Here is a 25,225-nt window from a genome sequence, read left to right on the forward strand (position 1 = left end):
TTGAACCGGGGAGGAACAGCGGAGCCTAGGAAAAAAAGAGACCGACAGAGAGCGACCGAGACCCGGGCCTGCCCGGCTCTGTTCGCGCTACTACGGACCCAAGCCTTCCCTCAATCGACCGGCTGACTCCCAGAGACCGTCACAGATTCATCCATGAGAACTCGAGGCAGACCTGCTGTTATTCCTAGCAGATCGTATAGATTTATGCTGCATCTTTTAATATAAAAATGAGTAAATTGTCGTTTCGGGCACGGGCGCTGGATGCTAGTAAGCCTCTACCCGTCTTCCGCTGCGAGGATTTGCCTGACCTGCACGAATATGCCTCAATCAACCGGGCAGTGCCGCAGATGCCAACTGGGATGGAGAAAGAGGAGGAATCGGTATGTTTTTTATTGCTGCCCGACTGGTGTTGGATCACTTTGGAAGTGTTTTCATATCGAGGGGCGCCACTATGTTGCCTGCGCAAGCTTGTGCAAAATGGCCGCCATATCTTCTTTTTAGTGCACACGACGGCTCTCGACGAATACGAAATATTACGGCCCCGTTTCACCACAGGTGTCATTATAAGGGTGTAGCGGTTTGATATTTTATTCGTGAGCCGTGTTGTGTCCATTTGTTTCACTTGAAATCGCGCCCGAAAGCACAAAGGAGTCACGTGACTTTTATCTGTTCCTCCATTTTGTTGACTTTCTCTCTGGTAAAGGCAAGCGGGGATAGGCCTTGGACGTGGTGTACTTTCCGTGAACAAATGCCAGGGGGAGACACTGAGCCCCCCCCCTCCCCAAGTCCGGTTTGACAGCTAGGTGTTGCATGTTGACAGCTCCAACTCTGCCATGTGTGCTGCACTTGGCGTCTCCTGTTTGGCACAGAAAAGAATATATATATCTCGCAGACCCTGCCCTGTATTTAATCATAACATACCTCTGCAGGGCTGCACACTGGCATGGGAGCATAATCTGTTATGACATGCATGGTATGGATAAAGTGTTTTCTTAGAGGCGGCTTCATTCACGTTTTCAGCAAGACTGCTTTGGATTCCCGATTGGTGTAGCCATATTTAAAGTGTTTTTATGTATTAATGGAAACTTGTCTTTAATAATGATGTCTGCAAGACGGTACACATTGTAACGGAGCAGTGTGTGCTTTGTGTGTGTGCTTTGTGAACAGTTGTGAGTTTAGTGAATTTATTTTGTGATGTCTTAACACTTTTGTGCGCTGAGACCATCAAAATCTTTAGGCTTTATTCATTTATTTGGATGCTAAAAGCTGTAGTTTAATAACTGATTAGTTAACTTTTTGGATAATTTTGAGGTCGTCTAATATTTATATCAGTTTGTGGAATCTGTACTAATCCGTTCTAGTTTATTTTGTTAGGACAGTACATAATACTCCCATTCAGATCACATTTAAATATAGAAATGATTTGCACTGTGGTTGAACCACAGCTTGTCAGGTTGGATAAAGCTTATACATTGCATTTGAAATTTCTGCGTAAGTCAAATGGGGTCACTGTATTCAGTTCACTCTCATTCACACCGTAGATTAGGCTTTATAACTAAAGCTCCTCTTTTTAAAGTTTTTTCATAAAATGATTCAATGTCTGTTGGATTATTAATGGATTATATTTTGTCGTTATCATCTGATCTCTGGCTGTTATTGTTTGTTGTAGACAAGGCATTAATGGCTAGTATATTATCTGGTGTTTATTACCTCCTCTGGCCCACTTGCTCTGCTGAATTGCTTTCCGTCACCTCATCAGCAGGAGAGCCCCCTCTGTGCCGCCAAGTTACCTCAGTAGACAAACACAGGGGAAGCACAGACAGGGGCCCGCAAAGTCAGCAGAAATCCTAGCCCCCCCACCCCCCTGCCAGACTCCCCCCCCCCCCCCCCCCCCAAACGTACTGTACACATGCACACAACGGCATTACATAACAGAGTGACAGAAGAGATAAAGAGGACAGTTTTACTACAAGGCTGTGCATGGCTTAGCTCCCTGACCCACATCCTGTCCAGCAACAATGGAGCATCGCTGTGCTGAGAATTATGTTGATTAAAGAAGCGAGTAAGCATGCTTTGCGAGGCGCTAGTATTGATCGCATTAACATTTATACACAAGGATGCGCTGCTTTCTTTACCCACCATTTCTGCTTGCATTGTATAGGGTTTGACTATAGGAAAAATACATCTGCTGTTGGGAATGAGCTGAATCTATAGCTGATGGACCTCTTTTTTTTGGTTTATTCAAATCATGGACTATGTGCCTTTTGTATGTCTGCTTCATCAGCATTCATGATGTGACGCCTGACAGAAAATAATAACCTCTAAAAGCACAATTTGTATGCCACCATTAGTTGCAGTGGAACTGGAAATGAGGTGCTTCGCTCAGTAATAATCTTTTGAACACAGCATAAAACAATTCACCTGCCGTGTTTCACTGTGGCTTCTGTTCACATGGTTCTGTTTTAAGACTTTGTATTTCAGTGTTATATTGCAGTTTGTAGAATCGAGAAGCAGTAGAATTAGCAAATACATTGCCATGACTAGGAACATTTTGTCCTGTTGTCTAATCAGGGAGTCTGTAATTGTTGCATTTGCTAAGTTATGTAGAGATGGTGGGGTACCTTTTTTAATTCTAAAAGAACCTCAGTACTCGAAGTAAAGAGGACTTCCTACATTAAGCACATAAGCTTTGAATTAAAGGAACACACCCTCATTACAGCTTCATAGCTAATGTGGACCAACAACAGTGTTGCATGTTTTGCTGCTTGGATGATGTCATTTTTGTTTTTCCTGGTAGTTTATTAAGGGCTAGATTTCTTCTCCTTTGAATTATAGATGTTGCTAAAACATCAATCACAACCCGGTGTGTGTGTGTGTGTGTGTGTGCCTTGACTCACTGAGCAGATCGCTGTCCTCAAGACTTCCTCTGGCCGGCATGAGCTGAAAACACCTGTTGAAGGCCTCACTTTAGTTGCTATGGCAACTTTTATTGGAGTCATCTATTTTTCTTGGGAACATTTAATGGAATGGACGTGTGTTGCTGTGAAAATAGATTTTCATTTGTCTCTCCTTTATCTGCATCTGTGGCCATCACTGAAGGCAGCGCTGCCGCTGTGAAGTCCCAGAGCATTTAGTGGAGAAAGGACAAGAGAATTGGCCGTTCAATATTTGTGATTTGGGCATGAGTAGTCCGGGATTACCCTATAATCAGTGGGTTTCAGCATTTGTGAAATGTCCTTCAACCCTTCGCTCTTCTCTTTTTTTAATTGGGAAGAATGAGAATAAAGACAACTCATGTTTCAGCACAGACAAATTTAAATGAATTAAGCTTTTCCACAAGTAAGCATATATTAGTGACATTCTGACTTTAAATTTTGATTTAAACAGATTGTTGGAGTAGTTCCTAGAATAATCTAGTTTACTCGTCCCCATGTGCCATTCACAAAACCCTTTATCCCCCAATTCCTCAACAGAGGAAATCCCAGGCTGTGAATCGTAGTTGTGAGGATCACAGCTGTGAAAGATCAGGATATCTTTAGGTCAGAGGCAGCTCAGGGAGGCCTGCTGCAATCTGCCAAGCTGATATCCCCTACAAAAGTGAGCAGAGGCATGTCTGGCCCAGGCTCAAGTTTAATTGGTTCCTTATGTACCACTCTATCTGCAAGGTTTAACTCTCTAGGCTCAGGGTTCATCGGCATGTCAGACAGTGGGGTTCACAGAGGGCATTTTATGAGGAGGAGTTTGATAACTTACACGAGAGAGCAAACCCTGCGCAGAGACGGCTAACAATTGGTTCATTTAGTTTACATAAGGTCATGTCATATCGGCAGACAACTCCTTGATGAAGCAGAAGTCTGTCCTTGTGGTTGCCAGCCTCTGTTTGTCATCAATGTTGTAACTACAGGCCACACAACCATGACAGGTGGCTGTCACTGAGTGATGGTGTATACAGCATGTAAGGATGTGTGGTATTTTAAAGTTAGCCTGTGAGGCTTCGTCTAAACTACTACGCTTTCATTTTTAAACGAAAACAATGTCCATCCAGATGACGGTTTTAAGCTCAGTAACTATCTCCGTCCATACTATCGCACCTGAAAACGCATCTGTTTTAAAACTGAAACATAGTAATGTGGATATGGTACGGGTTGGAGGGTTGGTTTTTCTCTGGGTGCTCTGGTTTCTACACAGAAAAATTGCAAAGTAAACTGGAAGTCGCCTGTAGGTCTGAGTGTGTGGTTGTTTTAAGACTGATTGTGCAGTGAGCCGGTTCGGTCAATATTTTGGTGTCCACCATACGTATTAGAAACTTAATACATCTTTGTCAAACACTTACCATGAAAAATACATTTTATTAAACTGTTTCTTGTCCAGTCTGCCTTTGGTTAAAGGTAGAAGCATACTCAAAATAGAATTGATTTTGTTGTGTTCTCAGCTGTCAAACTGCTATTAAATAGCAAGCTGAGGGAATTCCAAGTATGCATCTGTGCAAAGCTTACCTTTTTTTTTTTCTTTTTTTTTAACAATTAAAGTTGCAAGATCACTGGGGACGGAGAACCACAGCCTCTGCAGTTTTAGAGCAATAGTTTTAGACTGGCTAAGCACACAAAAATGGGTGGCTGATTGCAGGGGGTTGTGTATTCTGTGGGCAGTGAACCACACTGTGCAAAATTCTCAACAAGTTTGGCTGGGAGAGTCTGCACACACTGCAACAATCAAAGCCAAATAACCACTTTGTTTTCATCCAAAACCTGTGATTTGCATGTGTGAACATGCCAAAATCAGTTGCTTTTAGAGTAACGTGCCAGCTTAAGTTGCTAACAAATTGTAAGTGATTTGTGAATAGATGGCAGTTTGTTGTATGTGTATGTTCATGTAGAGCCACCAACAAGCCGGTCGGGCTTCAGTGGGCAATGGATGTTGTCTGAATCCTCCTGGATGAACACTTCATTTGCTTCAGTCCGAAGATCCTTGAAGTTAAATTCATGATGGTCCAGTTGACACAATAGGCTGTTATCTTTGTGTGTGTTGGTTGTAGAGAAAGTACAACACCGGGCTTGTTGATGAGCTTACCAGGGGCAGATGGTTCAGCTCTGGACACATGCTGCTTCCTTTTATGCCAGCTCACAGCACTGATAGGGTTCTCCTGTTACTGCATGCAGAGCTCCTCATGGCTTTGGATTATACTTAAGGCTCCAACCACTTAAAACTCCCACACAAATGCTGACATGTCTAAAATTGAATATTTTTCGGGTAATGAAAAATTGCCCAAGCACAGATATGGTTTTGTCGATCATTGCATTTACCAGCCACAATTGATAGGTCATGGAACACTGACCCATGTCTCAAAATCCGCCCAAGAAATCATTGTTGTGGGAAAAAATGTGTAAAATGAGTAGGAGCCCTGTTAAAGTACTTGTTGGTGAAAGATTGGTCTTAGTCAGTTTGACTGGATTGGCCATCTGTTGCATTAACTGCTGAGAATAGGCCTGAAAAGATTGTGTAGTGCAGAGAGAGCGTACAGGCTGCAGTGTCTTTGATGCAAATGCCATAACTTGGGCCGAAAGTAGGTCTGTGCTTACATTCTCATCAGTCATCCAACACTTAAGATGTTTATGAAGGCCTGTCAGTAATGTGTTACTTAGGCAAGCAGTATCTGTCATAGAAAAAGAGATGAATATTAATATATAACATTTTTGAGGTGACTATATCGGATTACATAATGAGAAAACATTCTGTGCTCGCAGAGTTCAAGAGTCAAACTGTCTGACTCATTTGCCAACGTCTTTGCGTCGGCTGCCAAGTCAGTGAGGGTTTCACGGTGATTTGTTGCAGGAGAAACTTTGCAGGTATTTCATCCATGATCCCACGTTTCTGAAAACTTTTTAGGACAGATTTTTTTCTCCAATTATCTTGCTCGAGCTGAGAGATACTGCAAATGAAAACAATGAGTCACTTTTGTGATAGTAGGGTTACGTGTGCACGGCTCAAAATGATTTCTATGCCAAGACAAAAAACACATGCTTTGAAGTGCAGCTACACTGACGATGGATCTCATCTTAATGCTCGGATCGACACTACATTTAACAGTACTCTGTGTTCAATACCCCAAATCCTATACCCTCCCTCTACTGATGACTCATTCCTCTGAGATACAGCACTGAGCGCTGTGATGGTATATATAGCCATAACATACCATGACAAATAGCATGTTCTCCCAAACCCACAGCAATTAGAGATGAGGTTGAAAATAAGAGCTAAAAAAGAAAAAAAAAAACACTGCAAGATAATCAGTAAAAGGAATTAAAAAAGAATTTAGGAGGATCTGTGACTGGCAGCCTTGTCCTGTTTTGAAATGCTTTGTGTTTTGCATTCATTTTTATGGCCTGGCTATAATTCCCCCCTTACATGGTTCAGGACTAATACTGAGATTGAAGAAAACGAATCAAGAAAACTAATTTCCATCTGTTTAGTTTTTTTGGTTTTCAAGTTTTTTACAGCTATTTCCCCGCATAGCTTGTTCAAACTGTTAAAACAAACTATGCTGCTAGTCCATTGAGAAATCTGAATTGTAATCCCTCCTAATGTGAGATGTAATTTTCCTGTGAATGTGTTGAGGCTTGTGTGAACTGACCTCAGGATCCTGCTCTGCAAACCTCAATTCAGTAACTTATAAGCACGGTTAAGTCCTGCACTTGAATGCTGGTTCTCTATTTGGTTTGTGCTTGTTGCTGGCTTCCTGTATATGTGGAAAATAACGAACACTTAATTAAACTCATGATGAAACGGCAGCATTTTTTCCACAAGCTCAATTAGTCTTGCTCATCTTTATTCCCCAGTACACACCAGCATTCTTATTTGTCAATCCATGTCCATGTAAAGTGATATTTATGAAAAACCGCTTGTCTACTGGTATGTCTCGCTTGTGCGAGCATGTCTCTTGGGGTCAAAAAAAAGATTAGTAAACAACTAAATCAAGAAAGGAATTTCTGAGGAAACTCTGCGGAGCTCCTCAAACTGCACAGTCCATTTTGAACAGCTGCTTTCCTTCTCTCCTCCAGGAGCACCATCTCCAGCGGGCCATCTCGGCGCAGCAGGTGTACGGCGAGAAGCGGGACAACATGGTTATCCCCGTCCCCGAGGCAGAGTGCAACATCACGCACTACGAGTCCCTCTACCCCGGGGAGTTCAAGATGCCAAAGCAGCTTATTCACATACAGCGTGAGTAGCGGGTCGCTTGCAACAGGATTATCCTCTTAGCTGCGTTAGCGGTCTGTGAGCACGTGGGGATGTTGTTGCTGTTTGAATGCGCTGGGCATGTCTGATGGGTTCAGCCGGGTTTCGGCTGCTGATTGAGAGATTTGTGTGTTTGAGTTTGGGGAATTAAGGGAGCAGTTAGCAATGTTAGCATTAAAACAGCATGAGTGGCTGCTAGTTGAGCTTACATTTGTTTAAAAGGAAGTGCTGCAGAGTCACATGTGAAAGAGTACATGTGCATGTCTCTCATGACACATTGTGTAATATTGTGGTAGTTATCTTTAGAGACTGTGATATCACAGATACCCTATCTGAAAGAGCTGAGCAGTCTCCACAAGTGACATAAATAAGGGGCAGGTTATTGGTGGAGAAAGAAAAGATAATCATACTGACAATGTGCTCTGTTTTAAAACAGAATTTGCACGTTAAAGAAAAAGAAGAGCTGTGTTTGCCTTCTATCACTAGTATTATTATCAAAAATTTTCATGCTTCCCTTTTTGCAAATATTTTACACACACCCAAATGAACTGTTGTCAGCATCAGGTCAACAGTTGCAGTGTAAGTGTGGCATGTTTCTTCTGTGTCTGCTGTGTCTCCCGCAGAATTAGAATCTAATTGTGGTGGTAGCTGGCGAAATTAATTAGAATATTAATGGTGAGACCATACATAAGGTGATACCTTTTATATAAGGTGCTCCGCTGCAAATATTTTAATTGCCAAGTACTGTGTCACAATTAAATAACTGAACAATATACAGCTCTCTCTCTGTTTATTCTCGATCTCACCTCCTGCTTCTGCCCCTAGCTGGCTCCTCGTATTGGCTGCTGTTCTCATCCTCCTCCTCCTCCTCATCATCATCTCCTACATCTCTTTCTCTTCATTAGCTGCAGCTATCCCTTCCTGCCCCTCTCTTGCTGCTTCAGCTGCCACAGCTGCACCGGTTCAAGCCGGGAAGTATTCAAAACAAATTAATTGGGATAGCTAATCACACTGGTCAGATTGCTCAGCTTTCCCACATGTGTTTTCTTAACTTTCCGTTTTGCTGATCCCTCTGCTCCAGACTGCGTGAAGCAAACCAATGCGCTAATGCGTAGGGCATGAATGCATGGGAAACACTGGACTGTAAAAGCTCATTCATCTGAAGAGAATGGCATTAAAGAAACAAACCAGGGTCACAATATAAAATATTTCTCAACAAGAATATTTGTTGAATATTAGAGCAAATTCCATGTGTTTGGTGTATGTTTGAATCAGCAACAGGGAAACCTTTGGGGCCACTGTTGCAGATACTTTCACCATCATCTTTATCTCTCTATTTTTCTGCTGCCTAACAGTTAAAATATAGGGCAGTGAGTGGGAGTGCTGCATACCTTCCCAAATGCTTGAGGTTTTGACAGGTTAATGTGTTGATTATAGTGGCGCTCTGACAGCAACAGTGCAGTAAACCTACTTTTTTTTCATCCATGGGTCATGGTAGCTGATGGATTACAACAGACAACCACTTTCCCCATTTTAGCAGACTAATATGTTATTGTCTGGAGATTCCCCAGGCCATTTCTGGAGATTGTGGCCAGACTGACTGGTAAAGCAAAAGGGGAAGAAAAAAAAAAAATCAAGTCACAGGCAATATTTATGAGCAAGTGGCTGGTTATGTTCCCAGCCCGGGTGCTGGTGTTTGTCCTCGAGCGCTGCTTTATTGAGTTGGTGAAGGCACAGACCCAAACACAAGCACAGTGCTTTGTCATGATAAAATGGTGTGTTTATTTTTTGTCCAACATTTGGCAGCAGTTGTCTGAAGTTAAAGACTGAGCATTTTATACCCTGTGGCTAATGTTTATTGACTTTGCATTAAATGTACTGCTGCTAAATACAAATGGCTCTGCATCATAAAATCATGACATGGCATTAAGTCTCCTAATGACATATTTTTATCTTGGGTCATCAGCCACAGTATTTATGAAAAATTAGTTTTCCTGTGAAAGTTAAAATTAAATATGTCCTGATTATTTGATACTTATTCAATGTGTGCGTGCACAACACAGCTTGCTAATAGCGTTTACAGAAGGGAAGTTGTGTTTAGTTGTTGAGTCCTGTGTCTTTTTCTCCAGTAACCAACTGCTCTCCATCTCACAGCTTTCAGTTTGGATACAGAGCAGCCAGACTACGACCTAGATTCAGAGGATGACACGTTTGTGAATAAGCTGAAGAAGAAGATGGAAATCACCTCCCTGCAGTTTGAAGAAATGATAGACCGACTGGAGAAAGGCAGTGGGCAGCAGGTATTTGTCAACCTGTGTGGGGGAAATGACTAGTTTTCAGGGTATTTGCACAAACACATTACTGGCTTGACTTTACACAGAATAAATAAGCCCATCGAGTCAGATTGTGCTTCACTCTGCGCCAAATAAAGTCGAGTTTCTCACCCTGTGTTTTGGTAATCTGAGAGGTCATTGCCTCAGTCCTTGGTTTCTTTAACATTTACAGAAAGCCACTGCTCCAACTAGTAGCTGCTTAAATTTAAACAACACCAGGTTCCTCTGTGTTTTGTTTATTATTTCTTTGTTATACATGGGACTCGTGAATACCTGCACTGACTTGGTCACTCCTCTGTTGCTTCGCAGCTTGTAAGTCTGCAGGAAGCCAAACTGCTGCTGAAAGAGGACGACGAGCTGATCAAGGAGGTGTTCGACTACTGGAGCCGCAAGAGGAAAACCTGCAAGGGTGGCTCCCTCATCCCCAATGTCAAGCAGGAGAAGAGGGACGGCTCTAGCACCAGCGACCCCTACGTGGCCTTCCGCCGACGGACGGAGAAGATGCAGACCAGAAAGGTAGGAGTCCGCGGCCCAGAAGAATGAGTGAGACGACAAAATAAATGGAAGAAGTTGAGATCTGTAAGATCTCATACAGCTATAATGCTCTTCTTCAGATATCAATAGCTGTAAAGGCAGCTTTGATGTGTAGGTTGACCCTATTACCCTAAAATTGCAGATTTAAAAAAAAAAAAAAAGTTTCAGAGACTTTATCAGAAAAAGTTTCAATATAAATGGAAACACTTGTGTTGGTGTGCGTCTGAATCATAACCGCTCCATTTTCAGAACCGAAAGAATGACGAGGCGTCGTATGAGAAGATGCTGAAGCTGCGCAGAGACCTGAGCCGAGCCGTCACCATCCTAGAGATGATCAAGAGGCGAGAGAAGAGCAAGAGGGAACTGCTGCACCTCACGCTGGAGATTGTCGAGAAGAGGTAAGAAAGATCAGAGTGGGAATGAGGACAGGAAAGAGTTTGGCAGTGGTTGTTGTGGTTGTCTGCACTGCACCAACTACCTTGTGAGAGCAACTAGCTGCTATTACGCGGCTTTTTCATAGGGCTTTAGAATGCAGTCGTATCGGGAAGTGGATGCTTCATTTGTCTAATTGGACGACAGATGTTCATGAACAGATTTATTTGGATAATATGCTGTTTTGCAGCTGTGCCCTCGTTCTGTCACTCTAGGAGTAGTTTGGGAACACTTTCTGATAAGGTTTAAAAAAAAAAAAAATCACTACATGTTTATCCCCCTTCAAGCTGAGATGGTTACGATGTCAGACCTTTTACTACACGTGGTGTTTTGGCTGGCTTATGTGGTTAACCTACATGTTTGATTAGGCTTTTGTTTACTCATCAAGTTGAAAATCCCAAGTAGAGGCCATTAGGACACTTGTCTGCAAGATTGATGGTATCAAACAGTCACCCACGTGTTTTTCTGTAAAGTCAGGCTTCGCTGCTCATGTTAATTGAGGGCACAGTCATGTACACTGTTTTGCATGCATTATCAATTTTGAGTTCACCCTGTTTATTCAGTAGTGTCAGGAGCAAATTAGCTCATTGACTTCTCTGTGGCAGTTGGAGTTTTTCTTTTCCTACTCTGTTAGGCAGTACACTGGACTATATGTTTCTTATTTTGTGTATTGAATTTATTTATTTTTTATCTCGTGAGCTTCCACTTTGAATTGTCCTTTTTTCCTCCTCAGCGGAGCCTTTGCGATCCATCTAAACATGACATCCGAATGGAATGAATTTCCTCTGAAAGTAGCTGTCAGTGTGAGCTTAAATTGGACCCTTCTCCTTGAAGTGCTTTTGATTTATAGTGACATTTCAATTTCCTCTTGTTATCCCGGCCTGGTTTCTGCCCGCGCATCACCGCCAGTGTTCACTCCCAGATTGGACCACTCTATCCTCAGTAGATAGCTTCTCCAGCCCACTGCATAATATTACGCCAGCATAGAGTGACCCAGGTGTACTGCGTGGTGTGTGTGTTTGTAGTCTCAGAGTTGTGTGTTTTGGGCTGTCCGTTGGCTCTGGCTGTATGGTGTTGACATTTGAGCATTAATTAGCAATCATGTTCCTGGATATTGAGGTATAAATCACAATACAGTATGCACAGGTGTCTCCATATGTCAGTCTTTGTAGTAAATGTTAATCTAATGTGGAAGTACGCCTCCTTTTACTCACCAGCTCATCTACACTTTTCTCTGTGCCTGTCAGGAACGCAATGCCAGACTTTGGCAGCGAGGTGATGGCAGAGGCTTTGGCGCAGCGGGCTCTCGTGAAGCCCGTCTACACCATCCCCATCATTCCCCTGTCCAGCAGCAACCAGTACAGACACCAGGACCACTTGGACATGAAGGACTACAAGAAGGTGAGGCCAAACTCACAACACAACACAACACAGTGGCTAACGTCAGAAACAACGTGGAGAATGATTTCCGTCCCTTTCAGCTCGTGAGGAGTGAGGGTGTCGGAACAGAACGTCTGCGGAAGACTGGGGAATGTTATTGACTTTGCGTTTGTCCTTCACCTGAGTCAAGAGCTGATTTCTGCAATGTACTGTACCTCACACTGAACAGTGACTGAAATGAGATCTTGGCATTTTCATTGTTGAAAAGGTGCACCATTTTAAATGGCAATTGTTATTGAAAATCATTGCCATACTGTGAGAACATTACTGGATTTTTAGAATAGAAAAATACGTTTAAAAAAGTTTATTTGTTAAAGTAAGATTTTCTTTACAGAAGTGATTTAACTTTTTTATTGAAAAGAATTATAAGGGTAAAAAAGATCTAATAATGCATATATACATAAGTATTGAAGGAAGTAGTTTACCATGCTCGTGTTGTTGCTCAGTTGTGTATCACAATGTTGATGCCCTGTAATCACACTTATGTCATTGAGGGGGAAGGGTACATAGTTTATGTGCTGAAATTCAAAAACATGTAATATAAGGCTGAGCTAATGTAAGTACTTCATTATTGTGAACTCTGTGTCACCTCTTCTCATTATAACTTCATTAGCTCCAGTGTCCAACAACCCTCCTCTTCCCCTGCAGGGAGGCAACTACCCACCCCCCCAGCCCCCTGTCTTACCCTACCAGCTGGTTGACTTTTCCCTTTTGTTTACAGACGCTCATTTTTGCTTTAACTCTGCCCCCTCCTCCCTCATCACTCTAACCCTCATTTCTTCCATTGATTTGACACAGCAGCTCTTCACTGCAGAGTCCCTGCCTCTCTGTTTGCTTTTGTCCCCTACGTCCAAGGACTGAATAGGATCTGACTAATCCTAGTGGAGTTGGAGTCTGTTCAGACAGGGAGGGGTCGTCCCACTGGGGAAGTTGGGGGTGAACGGTAGCGTGGGGTGGGTTGAGGAGGGGGGGACAGCCATCTGGCTAGGCAGTGGCATCTGGCACGTGCTGCCATCTGCATATCAATGCCTCTTTTACTCACTGTTGTTTCTACGCACACTCTCCGTTCATAGACCACCAACACTGGGCTAGCACCAACAATATCGCTTTGCATCTTGAAATGCCTTTTCAATTAAACAGACTGTTTTAACACTGTTTCACTTCCATCTTCACAGCCGGAGAAGACGGAGGCAGTACGAACCAAAAGGAAATACGAAAAGAAACCCAAGATCCCTCCTCTGTCAGCACCTCAACATTCAGGGCCCTCGGTGTTCAATCCCAAGGACCTCAACCAGTACGATTTTCCCAGCTCAGACGAAGAACCATTCTCACAGGTAACATGATTCTGTCTCAGGCGAATGTGAATGACTCTTCTTTTGTTGTGACATGATTTCAGTTCCAATTTCCATGTGGATATTAACAAATGAGGAACAAGAGGATGAAAGCTGTTATCACTCAGCCATTGTTCCTCAGCAACTCTAAAAGTCATGCTTGGCCAGCAATACACTGATAATGTCAAGTATATAAAAGTGCATGGTTTCCATTCCTGAGCTCTTCATTAACTTGAGTTGTTTTTATTGTGTAGATCCATTCAGGTTCTTCAGAGGCAGAAGAAGAGAATGACCCAGATGGCTGCTTTGCGTTCAGGAGGAAGGCTGGCTGTCAGTACTACGCTGTGAGTGCCCTCCTGTGACTCCCGTGCTTCTATTTATAGTGCCAACAGCAGGCTGACCAGTCTGGCTCCCCTGGCTGTTAAGTCTTCCACACACTGCTGGATAGAATAATGCCATTTCTTTATTTCATCTTAATTTTAATATCTGATCACCTCCTTCCCCCTGTTTTCTCCTCCCGCCTCTCTTCTTCATCATCCTTCAGTCTCATCCTGACCAGAGTGGCAACTGGCCCTGGGTAAGCCCGTCAGAGGGCGGGCTCGGCGACCCACGCTTCCGCTACTGTCTGACCTCGCTCAACATGCCACGGCGCTGCATAGGTTTGGCACGGCGCCGCGTGGGCAGAGGGGGCAGGTGAGTTCATTCTTGCTGTTTTTTGATTTCCTCAACACCTGCTGAGATTTGATCAGCGATGCTCAGATTGTTCTGCAGGTACACAGACAGAAATGAACGGGGATTGTTTCCAGGTCTTGAACATTTGGCAAAATCAAAAATTGATCAGTTTTGAATGGATGCATAGCTTCATATTTTCTAACAGTTGTGATGTAAAGAATAAGTAGTGTGCTATGATCAACTTGTTGCCCAGGTGCTATTTGCATTCATTATATTTCCGTCATACCAAAATATACAAATTCAGTGAAGAAAAATCTGAGAAAATGTAGAAATATGAAATTAAATGTGTGTAGGAATGATGCCAATACCAATACTGAGCAGGGGGGAAACTCAGCCAAGTGTTGGCAGTAGCTGCTGAGGTTGTTTACCATACCAGCTCTTTGGCAGGTTACCAGCCGTCATTTGGCGGGCGCATTCTATTATAAATATCAAGCTGGCCGGTAAAATGATGAACATGACAATCCCATTTTGGGATTCACCTGCCACTGTGGCCTGTAGACACATCAGAAAGCTGAGTTTTAAACAGAAGCGTATCCTCCAGCTTTGTCTAATATCTCCTCAGTCAGCACACAGATCATCATATGAAGCACAGTGACCGTAGGGGTGAGTTAGCCAGCAGCTAATACAGCGCTAGGTGTCGTCAAGGAGACCAACTGGGTCCGGCAGCATCTTTCACAGATGTACAACATGAGATCAGCGATGTTCTGTTTCTGTCTGCAGTCGACCTTATCGCCCACCTCGAGGGAGACTGAAGGGATTGGTTTATCCCATGAATTAAAATGCCTTCTTCAATACGATGTGTACTTATGATAGCGACACTCGATCGTGTGAGAAAACACGGAGCTTAGTGTGTTTGTTTAGCTACACTAGCAGTGTGCCTGTAGGGACTGCAGTGTTGGTCTTTTGATTTGTTGTTCTTTCCAACACTTGGCTCCAGAGTTAAATGTCTCAACAAGGATTTCTATGAAATTTAATACAGACATGCACAAGTGTATCCTGAAGACTGTGGTGGTTCCCTGACATTTCAGCCAACGCCGCACAATTTTTTAGTTGTACATCTAAAAATGCCACTGTACAGTTCTGATGTAAGTAACAGCATGGCCTTTCTGCTGGCATCAGCCTCAGGCCAAACAAAAAAAAATGTTGCCCTACTCACGGTAAGGCTCTGGAATAACAAAAAAACAGCAGTGTCATCTCTCCTCTCAGCCTCACGTGGCTGTGTGGTGAACTTATGTTCCATTATATAAGTGTTCTGCTCTGTACTCATGGTAGAACTGCATGCTTTTGCCCTGTTTTTTGTGCAGTACCTCGCTATGTTTGGTACTGGCCCACTGGACATTATAATTACATGAGTGGTATGCAAGAAACAGCCACACTTGTGCAATAGTGCAGTCATAACCAAACAATGTTGATGTTGTAATGCGCTGATAATGGCTACAGCATGTTTTTCATTTCATCAGACCTCAGATGACTTGTGGTCATGGCTGAGGATTTGTTATGATGATTCTGGGTTTGTGTTGCAGGGTCTTGTTGGACAGAGCGCACACGGATCTCGACAACATCTGTCAGAGCCTGGACTCCGACCCGGAACCCGAACCACTCGCCTCACCACTTCCAAGCTCTCCGCTCCGCAACTCTAACACCAGTACCTCAGAAACCAATACCTCGGACCCAACCAGCTCCTCCCACCTCCCCACCTCTTCATCATCCCTGTCGTCGTCGCCATCGCCAACACCTATGGACCTCAGCCAGATTCTTTTGAACATTAAATCTTGCCGCTGGAGGCACTTCAGACCACGGACGCTATCCCATCACCCCTTGGGTGGCGGAGACTTGTCTCGCAGAGGATTTAGGGATTGTAGCCGGACAGTGTCAGGACTAACCCGGACCTTGTCTGGAGGATCCGGCTCCCAGAACCGCATTGGCTCGGCCCCCACCCCTGTCCACGGTGAGTCTTGTTTCTTCCTCGACACTGCTCAGTGTTTTCTTTTGCATCTTTGGCATCTTTGGCATCTTTGGCATCGTGCGTCTAAAATTTGTACAGCTAAATATTTTCATTGGTCCGAACACAGTGGAACAGTTTATTTTATTGCTTTATTGCTTGTATGCAAAGGTTTCTTGGCATCACAAGGAGTTCATTTAACACAGCTTTGATAAACTGTCATTCCACAAGGTTAGTGTTTCTGGCTGTAGTTCTCGGAGTAAATTTAGCAAAGCCCAGTGGTCCTTTGTGCACTCTCTGCTGTAATTAAAGAAGGTGCTGAATTCAGTCTGAGCTTGGAAACAGTTTTCCCTCAGCTCATTTGGAAACTTTTGTTATCAGGTGTCAACATACAGCCGCTAGGAACGGGAGACTTCTTTCTGCCAAAGTGTTTGTCTGAAATCTTCAGGCTCTGGAATCTGTTGTTATTAATTTATTGTCTGACAGTTTTAGATCAGTTATATTTATTTGTATTGATGGCATTAGACTGCTCTTAGGTTGTCTCTGCCATTGTTTCTAGAATATTTCATTATTTTTACTGGCAACTTTATTTATGATTATACACATTTTTTCACATTCTGATCTTGTGACATACTGTGGTAGTCCATAACCTGTTATTGCTGCCTATACTTATCACAAGAGTCTTGAAAGAGAGTCCTTACCAATTTCATGATGTAAATATGATATGTTGTATTATCAATATACAAAGAAATATAGTCGAAATTACTGGAAACCTTAGAGTCTTTCATAGTTTTACAAGTGTGTGTAAGTAGATTTGAAGTTCTGTTTTGGCTCATGCAGTTAATTAAAGTCCAAATAAGATTAGAATATAAAAATTAAGCCCAAACTTTCCATTAACGGAGACCTATTCTCTGATTTGCATCATTTTCTGCCAGATAGATTTAAGAGGTAACAACCTCTGTGTAAGCGGCAAAGCAAAATCTGTTGATGGATGACAAATTTCTGGCTCTGCTACGTTTTCATTTTGAAATGGTTCATTTTAAAACGAAAATGATCTCAGTCCAGACTAACACGCCTGAAAATGCACACATGCTTGACCATTCACATACACCCAGCATGCGTAAATATAACCCAAACCTAATTGAAGTTAAATGTATAATGACAGTCTGAAAAGATTCTCCTTATAGTTTGTGTAGAGCTCAGGCAGGAAAGGCTGTTTGCATTGACTATTAGACGATCCTCTCTGTCAGACTTCAGCTCTTTATCTCTCAGTACAAAGGGTAGTAAGTACAAAAAGAGGAATTGGGAGAATTGCCTTTGTGGTGTGCATGTGGAGGGATGTAATTGAAAAATTTCTCCATGCATAAAATTATGTGAGGTGCGGTTGTTTTAATGATTTTGTGCATGTGAATCTGGAGTGATGAGGAGGGGGAGTAAGGGGGGAAAAAAAAAATTTAAAAAAAAGTTTGGCTTTCAAAGCCAGCTCAGCGGTGTTTGGTCGTGGCTTGCTGCTGCTCTTGTGTAACACTTTTTGATGAGGTGCCTCCAAGGTAGATTGCTCCGCTGCAGCCCGGGGCTCCCATACTGCTGTTAAATCACATGAACTTTCTGCTTTCAGACCTTCGTTCCATATTATAATAAATTAATTCCTGCTCCCCCTGGCTTAGGGGAGTCAATTAGAAATGGTGCTGTATAAATAGATTCATGAGATGTGCTAGGGTGAGTCTGGGCTGGTGGCTGGAGAGCAGAGAGGTTGTTGAATATTTGAACCACATTGAGCTGGTGAAGGAAGATGGCAGAATGTCAAGCAAATTACATGGGATAAAAACCTGTTCTCTAAACTTGATAATCTGTTGATACCATGGCAAAGTTTAGGGTCGAACATCTGATTTTATTTGATCAGCAATTTTGGATTTTCTACACAAATCTGAGGAGTCTGAATCTGGTCAATATAACATTTTGCAAAAATGAAATTTATATAATATTTGTGAAATATGTTAAAGAATTATTTATTTCTGTGGCATTTTTGTTGCTGTAAACCTCGGTGTTACTTTACGGTAACTTCTGTGCAAGACTTTCTGACACTGACAATTGAACTTTTAAATATCTTAAAAAGTAGTTATGAAAATGTGGCCTGCTGAAGACATCTGGTTTTGAAATTAGTATGTGTGGAATGGAGAAATTATTTGTGTAGGCCTGTGTTTGATTTTTTTTATTGGGAAAAATGCTAAATATTTTCCTATTGAGGGTTCTTTCGGTAATTAAAGTGTAAGGTGGTTGAATATATATACCTTTGTTATATAGAGTTTGCCCACAGCAAGGATGGGTGAAAATCAGCACATACAGATTTAGGAATTTAGTGTTTTTGTTTTACGAAGCCACCCTTGTTTTTTCATATGAACACATCAGCTGTACAAGGACATTGCCTTTAGTTTGCAAAATTATGATTTTAAACAGAAAATTGGTTATCAAAGAGTAAGAAAACACTGAGGTTTGATACCCAGCCCATGTCCTTGACATCTTATATTGAGCAGATGTGAAAATTTTACCCGTTTGGTTCTGGCTTGATACTTTTTTCTGCGACACAATGCAGCGTTATTTGGCAATTAACCCTTTTGACCAATCAGGTGGGTGGGGAAGGTGGGGAAAAATCATGGTACTGCTGACTACTAACAGGTAAACTAACTATTGTTGACTGGAAGCTACAAGTTCTCAGCAGCTACATCAGCACTTCCTGCGTAAGATAAGCTTGGTGCTTCAGAACAAAAGCACCAGTTGTCCCAGGTGATTCATTTCAACATAACAGTATGTCATTTAACTTAATTACAATAGTATGCAATAAATGCAAATATGACTCAAGATATACCTAGTTTCCAGAAGTGTATGATTGAGCTTCTTCCCCCATGGTCTAGTGTTTAAAAAGTAAACAATAAATCACAATAAATCGAAATAGTGAGTCGCAGTACTTGCAGACTCCTTAAAAATTGCAATACATATCAAATCGGCACCTAGATATCCTGTTAGTATTGAATCAGGACATGAGCATATCGTCAGCCCCACTCAAATATGTGCAAGTTCACACCAAAGGTAGAATACATTGAAGCGTTTACCTTTGTGCAACCAGGAGTGAAAGCTGTACAGTCAGGCCTCAGGAGTATAAACTGTGTGTGTGTGCATGTGTCTGTGGGACTTTGTGTTTGATAAACCTTCAAACCGGACTTTCCTTTTCTTTACCTTGAAGATAGGTAAGCAACACACCTACGACTACACCATTGTGTTGTTGTGCCACAGTGCTCTTGTTTTCTGAAAGCTCCCTGAGGCGTTGCTCTTGTATAGACAGTTACTATTATTTCCATTGAAAAGCTGTCTCAGATTATATTGATGGTGATGATTGTGAATGTTATTTGTATCAATTATTTGAAGTTTGAAAGTAGTTTCCACATCATTGTGAGGGGGTCATGTCTCCTTGTAGCTTTGAAATAACTTGTTTTTATTGGTTCAGCAAATATTTTAATGCCCTCTAATTTGTTCGTCCTGACCGGAGTGAAATTTGTACAGAAATACAAAACCTTCATTTTGGTTTTTGTAAAAACTGATGAATATGAACTGAGGTCAACTTCAGTACAATAGCGTTTCATGTACTGACCTTCAAAAACATGCCAGTCACACCAGACTTGTTCAGTCTGTTATTGTGTCTGAAAACATGGACAAAAGTTTCAGCTGCAAACCACCAAATTAACCCCATACACACACACACACACACACACACACACACGGATAACTTTCCCGAATCCTGCCTCTGACTGGTACGTCTCATCCTTCCTGTTCACAGTGTTCACAGCAGAGCAGTACCAGCAGCACCAGGAGCAGCTGGCCATCATGCAGAAACAGCAGCTGGAGCAGAGCCAACAGCAGCAACAAGCCAACATCCCTGCAACAACCACCAACACACAGGTCAGTCAGGATGGACACACAACTCAAAAGCCTTGTGGTAAAAGTTTTTATAACACAAAAAGCAGATAGGTGTCAAGACATTGTGGGCATAAGTGTCGTAAGAGGACAAAGGTTTTATCTCTCAGGTGTTGATATCTGGTCTGAATTGGATTTGTATCTACTTCTCCCACGTTAACTGAACTTATGGGGTCGTTTTCTGCTGCTCGGGTCCCAAATAGACGCAAATGAGCCAGAGTTCTCCCAATATGGAAATCATTTACAGTTGAAGGTCAGTTCACCCATCCCCAGGAAATGAGAGACATCCTCATTCCCACGAGCAGTATTAATGCCACTGGCTTGGTTCCTGTTTGCCAGGAGAAGCGCTGAGCTCAGCAGTTTCATTACATTGTAGCAGAGCGGTCGAGTCTTTGGCACAGACCCATATTTTCTCTCTCTCTCTCTCTCTCTCTCTCTCTCTCTCTCTCTCTCGGTTTCCATCCAGGCACTTGTGTCCAAGACGCTGGACCAGGCCAGCGCCCAGTTTGCTGCCTCGGCCCTCGTCACCACGGACCAGCTGCTGGCCTTCAAGTCCAAAGAGGAGCTGGTGCTGGCGAGCGGAGTCAACGGGGTCCTGGCAGGTGCAGGTGAGTGTCGCTTATTATATTATTGGTTAATTATGCCTCCACGCCGGCGACAGCCAGAGCCGGACTTATTGTTTTCTAGTTGTACGTCTGTCCCTACACACGTACATACACCTGTCCCATCCTCGTGGACACGATGTCTCAGTAACACCTTTTTAAGGAATTTCTTCAAATTTGCCACAAACATTCATGAAGACTCAAGGATGAGCTGATTAGGTTTTGGGGGTCAAAGGTCAAAGTCACAGTGACCTCACAAAACAATTTTTAGCCATAACTCAAGACTTCACACACCAATTGACAAAGTTGCACCCAAATGGTTGATATTTTATGTCTCTGGATAAACAGTGATGTAATTTGAAACTACTCTGAGTGGCGGAGGCAGACTGCCACGATATGGTAATTCAAATTTTACTAATTAAACTAATACTGGATACTTTCTGCCCCTTAAAGCCTTGAAAAATCCTCCAAACGAATCAATTCATGAAGAAAAAGTAGCTGCTTACAGCTTATCACACACTCACATACTGAGTTGAGGCGGTGCAAGAAGGAATCGGTTCATTTTAAGGGGACCCAAGCCAAAAAGGTTGGGAAAGTTTTATTTGAAGTGGTTAATGTTTGGAAAAACTTTACTCCAAATGAACATATAACTACACATTTGAAGCAGATGTAGACCTAGAATCAGCAGCCCCCTCCCTCTTCCCCTTGGGTTTAAACTAGGGTGGAAAAAACATTGAAAGCAATTATCAATATAATACAGTCCATTACAGCAACATCACCACCAGCAGCCTCAACAGTTAACACAGAGTTGCGTCAAAATCTGAACTTTATAAGCTTCACTAAGACGGGATTTATTGCAGCGCTGTTGTATGAGGTTGCATTAGTGCAGCAGCAGCTCGTGAAGTGGTTTGTCACTGAAAGGTGTTTTACTACACTCTGCTGCTTTTATCTCAGAACTTTTCTCCTGTTCAAACAGGTGTTTTTAAAGGCCTGCACCTCTCCAGCACAACAGCAGCGCTTCACCAGACCAACCAGTCGTCACACACTACCGCCTCCTCAGCCCCGACCTTCCTCCAGCCCTCCTCCAATTCGGCCGCGCCCTCACCCGCCAACGCCGTCCCCACCTCCCTCACCTCCACGCCCAGCGCCCATGCGGCAGCAGCGCTGGGGCTCCTGGGATGCAGCGCCGCCAACGCCACCCCCGCCACCACTCAGGTCCTCATCGGGAACAACATCTGTCTGAGCGTGCCGTCGGCCGCCAGCCTGGCCGGACGCCACATCCCCCGGACCCTCGGCAACGTGCCACCCTCTGCCTTAAAGCTGTCCGCCACCACAAACCTGCAGATGCCCAAAGTCTCCGGAGCATCGCCCATGGACATGGGCTCAAGGTGAGACTCTGCTCCACCAGGGTGGCATGTCCATTAGCTTAGCTTATCATAAAGACTAGAAACACAGGGAAACAGCTAGCCTGGCTCCTCTGAAGCTAAAACTAAACAACATATTTCACCTGGGTTTCCATTCATTTCCGTATCAGACGTACGACATCTCATCTTATCTATTCTTATAAGATCTCACATAAAACACGACAAAAGACATTTGTTTTTATTGACTTCATGCTGTTGCAGAATAAACCTACGTTTAGCCACAGTCTTTAATGAGTTTACACCAGAACTAAAGCTGCACAGACTTGAAGCCTCCACAGGTGTGGGGGCGATCAGACAGTAGTTTGATTCCCTATGGCGGCGTCTCAGACACGATGATGCACATGCACATTAACAAAGAAAAAACAAGACTATATAAATATTCAGACCCAGAGGAAAAGAATTTATTATTTAGCATAAGTTTCTCACTATTGTTGCAGCACTATGAGGTTTCCTTTTTATGTAACATTTGTTTGGATGATCAACAGTAAAGCCTTTGCATTAATAATAAAATCCCTTCTTTAAGTATTCAGCTGGACCTGGCACCTATCTAAATACTGCCAATGCAGCGTCTGCCAGAGATAATGCAGAGCTGAGAATCCACACAAATCAGCCTGAAAGAAAAGCTGCAATAACTGACGTCAGAGCTCTTCTGTCCACCGAGATCTGGGACAGTTAAAGATTTAATTTCGACAAAACAGCCGGCCACACAGGAGATCAAACGTGAAAGGTAACAGAAAGCTTAATGTCTCTCTATTTCCTGTCCCTCTCCGCAGGGATAATCACGACGAAGACAAGCCAGCACTGAACAGTATAGCAGACAACACAGTGGCCATGGAGGTGACGTAGTAGCGGTGCAGCGAGGAGTCCGCTCTTTTAGGTGCTGTGCATCGTAGCATCGGGAATGCAAAAGGGACAGCAGGACTCTGACGCAGACTGACAGAACGACGAGAGGCCGCGGCCGCTCGCTTGCAATTCTCATCTCTCATACTTTTTAAACCTTTTTTTGTTTTGTTTTGTTTTTGTTACTGTTAAAAGTAAAAGATTGACATCTGTAAATTATGAATATGGCAAAAATTAGTATCTGTACAGTAACTACATATTTGTAATATCCCCCTTGTATATATTACTTGAATACAGAACTGTCCATTTGTGATGTTTTGCACTTGGGAGTCAAACTTAAAGGAAAAAAAGTAAAGCCAAGTAACTTGTGGCGAGTGTGAGAGATGTGGGAGTTGTATAGAGAAGAGTTTTATCACTTCATGTGCATGGTGCGGAGCCTGCTGTTTTTATCTATTTATTGTGCTGTGTTTACAGTTTTTTTGTTTTTGTTTTTTGGTTTGTTTTGTTTTTTTTATTTGTACACTGTACCTTTGTTGGTTCATGTGCTGTAGTAAATGTTAGGTAGCTACGGACTCCTGGGTATTTTTGTATATTGTGAACACAAAGCAGGTCCCCCTCCACACCCCCACACCCCCGCCCTCGCCCCCCCCCATTTCCCCTTCACATTTATTTTGGGTCCCTGTGCTTCTCTCTGTTTATCATGTGAAAATCAATGGTGACATACATACAGGACCGGGAGGCCAGGAGAACCCGGAGGAGGAGGAGGAGGAGGAGGAGGAGGATGAAGAGGAGGTGGTGGTGTGTTGGCTTGAAGAGGGTGCTCCTCTCTTCCCGGGAGCGTGCATAAGCATTGTCCCAAACACAAGTAACAAAACAGGGATGAAGTCTCTTCCCAGAAGCCTTTGCTGCTTCTGATTAAAGCACTATTTTTTGTGATGTTTTCTTTTCTTTCTTTTTTTTCATGGTTTTGATAAATATCCTGATGCTGCTTTTGTATTTTGTTTTCAAAGGGGTTGTCCTTCATTTTCATGCAAGCGGAGTCCCCCTTTATATTTGTTTTATCCCACAAACATTTTTTGTAAAACAAAAACTGAGTTATTTTTGTATAATTTTTTTTTTTCTTGTTCTTGTGGTAAACTTGATTGTAAGCTTTTCATTTATTGAAAGACTTCATTCTTTTGTTAATTTGTTACTTGTTCATGCATAGGTGATAATAAGGGAGGTGAATGGGCAGTAATCGCTGTACGTGTTTCATCATTCCAGTTTTTAATAACAAAAAAATGCTAACGAGGGGTCGGAGAGGTCGTGAGAAAACAACCGTTTTTCTCCCCTCACTTCTCCTTTTTTTTCTTTTTCTTTTTTTTTTTTTCTTTTTTCTTTTTTCTTTTTCTTTGAAAAAAGAATCTCCAGACGGCTGCAAGGCCAAAAACCACAAGTATTGGGTGCCTTCCTTTGGGGAATTTTATGTTCTCTCTTCTGTGAAGAGTTAGGCACAAAGGCAGCATTACTTAGTAGTGCTTCTCGTCTTTGTCAGAATCTGAATGCCCAGTCCAATGGCAGGATATATCCTTGAGGTTTACTTGTCCCACCTGGAGGCTGAAAAGACTAAAAAAATGTGACAGAACTCTCACTAAAATAAGACAATAAAGCCCAGGGCATTAAATGTGAACTGTTTAGACTCTGGCGTCTTCTTATATGCGTGTGTGTGTGTGTGTGTGTGTGTGTGTGTGTGTGTGTGGTTGTGTGTGTGTTTGTGTCCTCAGATTTGAGACTGCAGAAACTGTGCAAAGTGAGGAAGTTGAGGTTAGTTTGGTTTTATAAGTTAATGCATAGCATAGCATCACGGATGTAAGGATACACTCACTGCAACATGTCTGCTACGAATCACGACAACATGATACACCAGTGAACTCGCTTTATTAAATTTGATTTCACAAGAACACTTCACCTACTGCACAGCCACAGCTGTTGAGTTTTTGTATCAAGTATCAAGGCATTGGCCATTAAAATGTAATATTTCAAGTGTTTTTACATAATGGAGACCAGGTCCTTTCAGTACGGATGCCTGTGAAGTCACTATTGAAGCTCTAAGGTCATTGAACGCCTGCTGCTTATTGTGTTATTCTCTTCTTCCATCACAGGTCAGATCACAAAGAAAATATTTAACTTAATACTTTTTTTTTTTTTTTAAAGCTGAATATGATGTGTTAATTAGTGAGCTTTGAGATGCTGCTACCTTTGACTCACCGTCTTTATGCTAAGCTGCTGCCTCCAGCTACATATTTAGAAAACAGACGTGAGAATGTTGGTCTGCTCGTCTAATTCTTGGCAAGACGAGCAAAGCAGGCAGAAAACAGACTCTTGCCTTCCAGCACGTCTAAAGCTCACTAATAAACATGTTGTATCTCGTTTG

At 42.6% G+C, this 25,225-nt stretch overlaps 1 protein-coding gene across 1 annotated transcript; it reads left to right on the forward strand.

The window, feature by feature from the left end:
- On the forward strand, positions 1-23,445 carry LOC111237936 (enhancer of polycomb homolog 1-like). Its single transcript, XM_022767254.1, has 14 exons — positions 1-380; positions 7,059-7,218; positions 9,388-9,533; positions 9,876-10,082; positions 10,350-10,498; positions 11,780-11,933; positions 13,148-13,306; positions 13,558-13,647; positions 13,848-13,996; positions 15,559-15,983; positions 19,810-19,931; positions 20,413-20,554; positions 21,525-21,936; positions 22,746-23,445. The coding sequence occupies exons 1-14, from the start codon at positions 228-230 to the stop codon at positions 22,816-22,818; spliced, it is 2,541 nt and encodes an 846-aa protein (XP_022622975.1). The 5' UTR covers positions 1-227; the 3' UTR covers positions 22,819-23,445.
- Positions 23,446-25,225: the final 1,780 nt, after the last annotated feature.

The sequence above is a fragment of the Seriola dumerili genome, unplaced genomic scaffold (genome assembly GCF_002260705.1).
Source record: "Seriola dumerili isolate Sdu_G_001 unplaced genomic scaffold, Sdu_1.0 BDQW01001124.1, whole genome shotgun sequence".
Classification (NCBI taxonomy): domain Eukaryota; kingdom Metazoa; phylum Chordata; class Actinopteri; order Carangiformes; family Carangidae; genus Seriola; species Seriola dumerili.

Bases quoted from the DNA above. Each gene is read 5' to 3' on its own strand.
- LOC111237936 (XM_022767254.1), top strand. From the start codon at position 228: ATGAGTAAATTGTCGTTTCGGGCACGGGCGCTGGATGCTAGTAAGCCT. The intron at 10,499-11,779 runs GTAAGAAAGATC...TGTGCCTGTCAG, and splicing joins CTGGAGATTGTCGAGAAGAG to GAACGCAATGCCAGACTTTG. The intron at 13,307-13,557 runs GTAACATGATTC...TTTATTGTGTAG, and splicing joins ACGAAGAACCATTCTCACAG to ATCCATTCAGGTTCTTCAGA.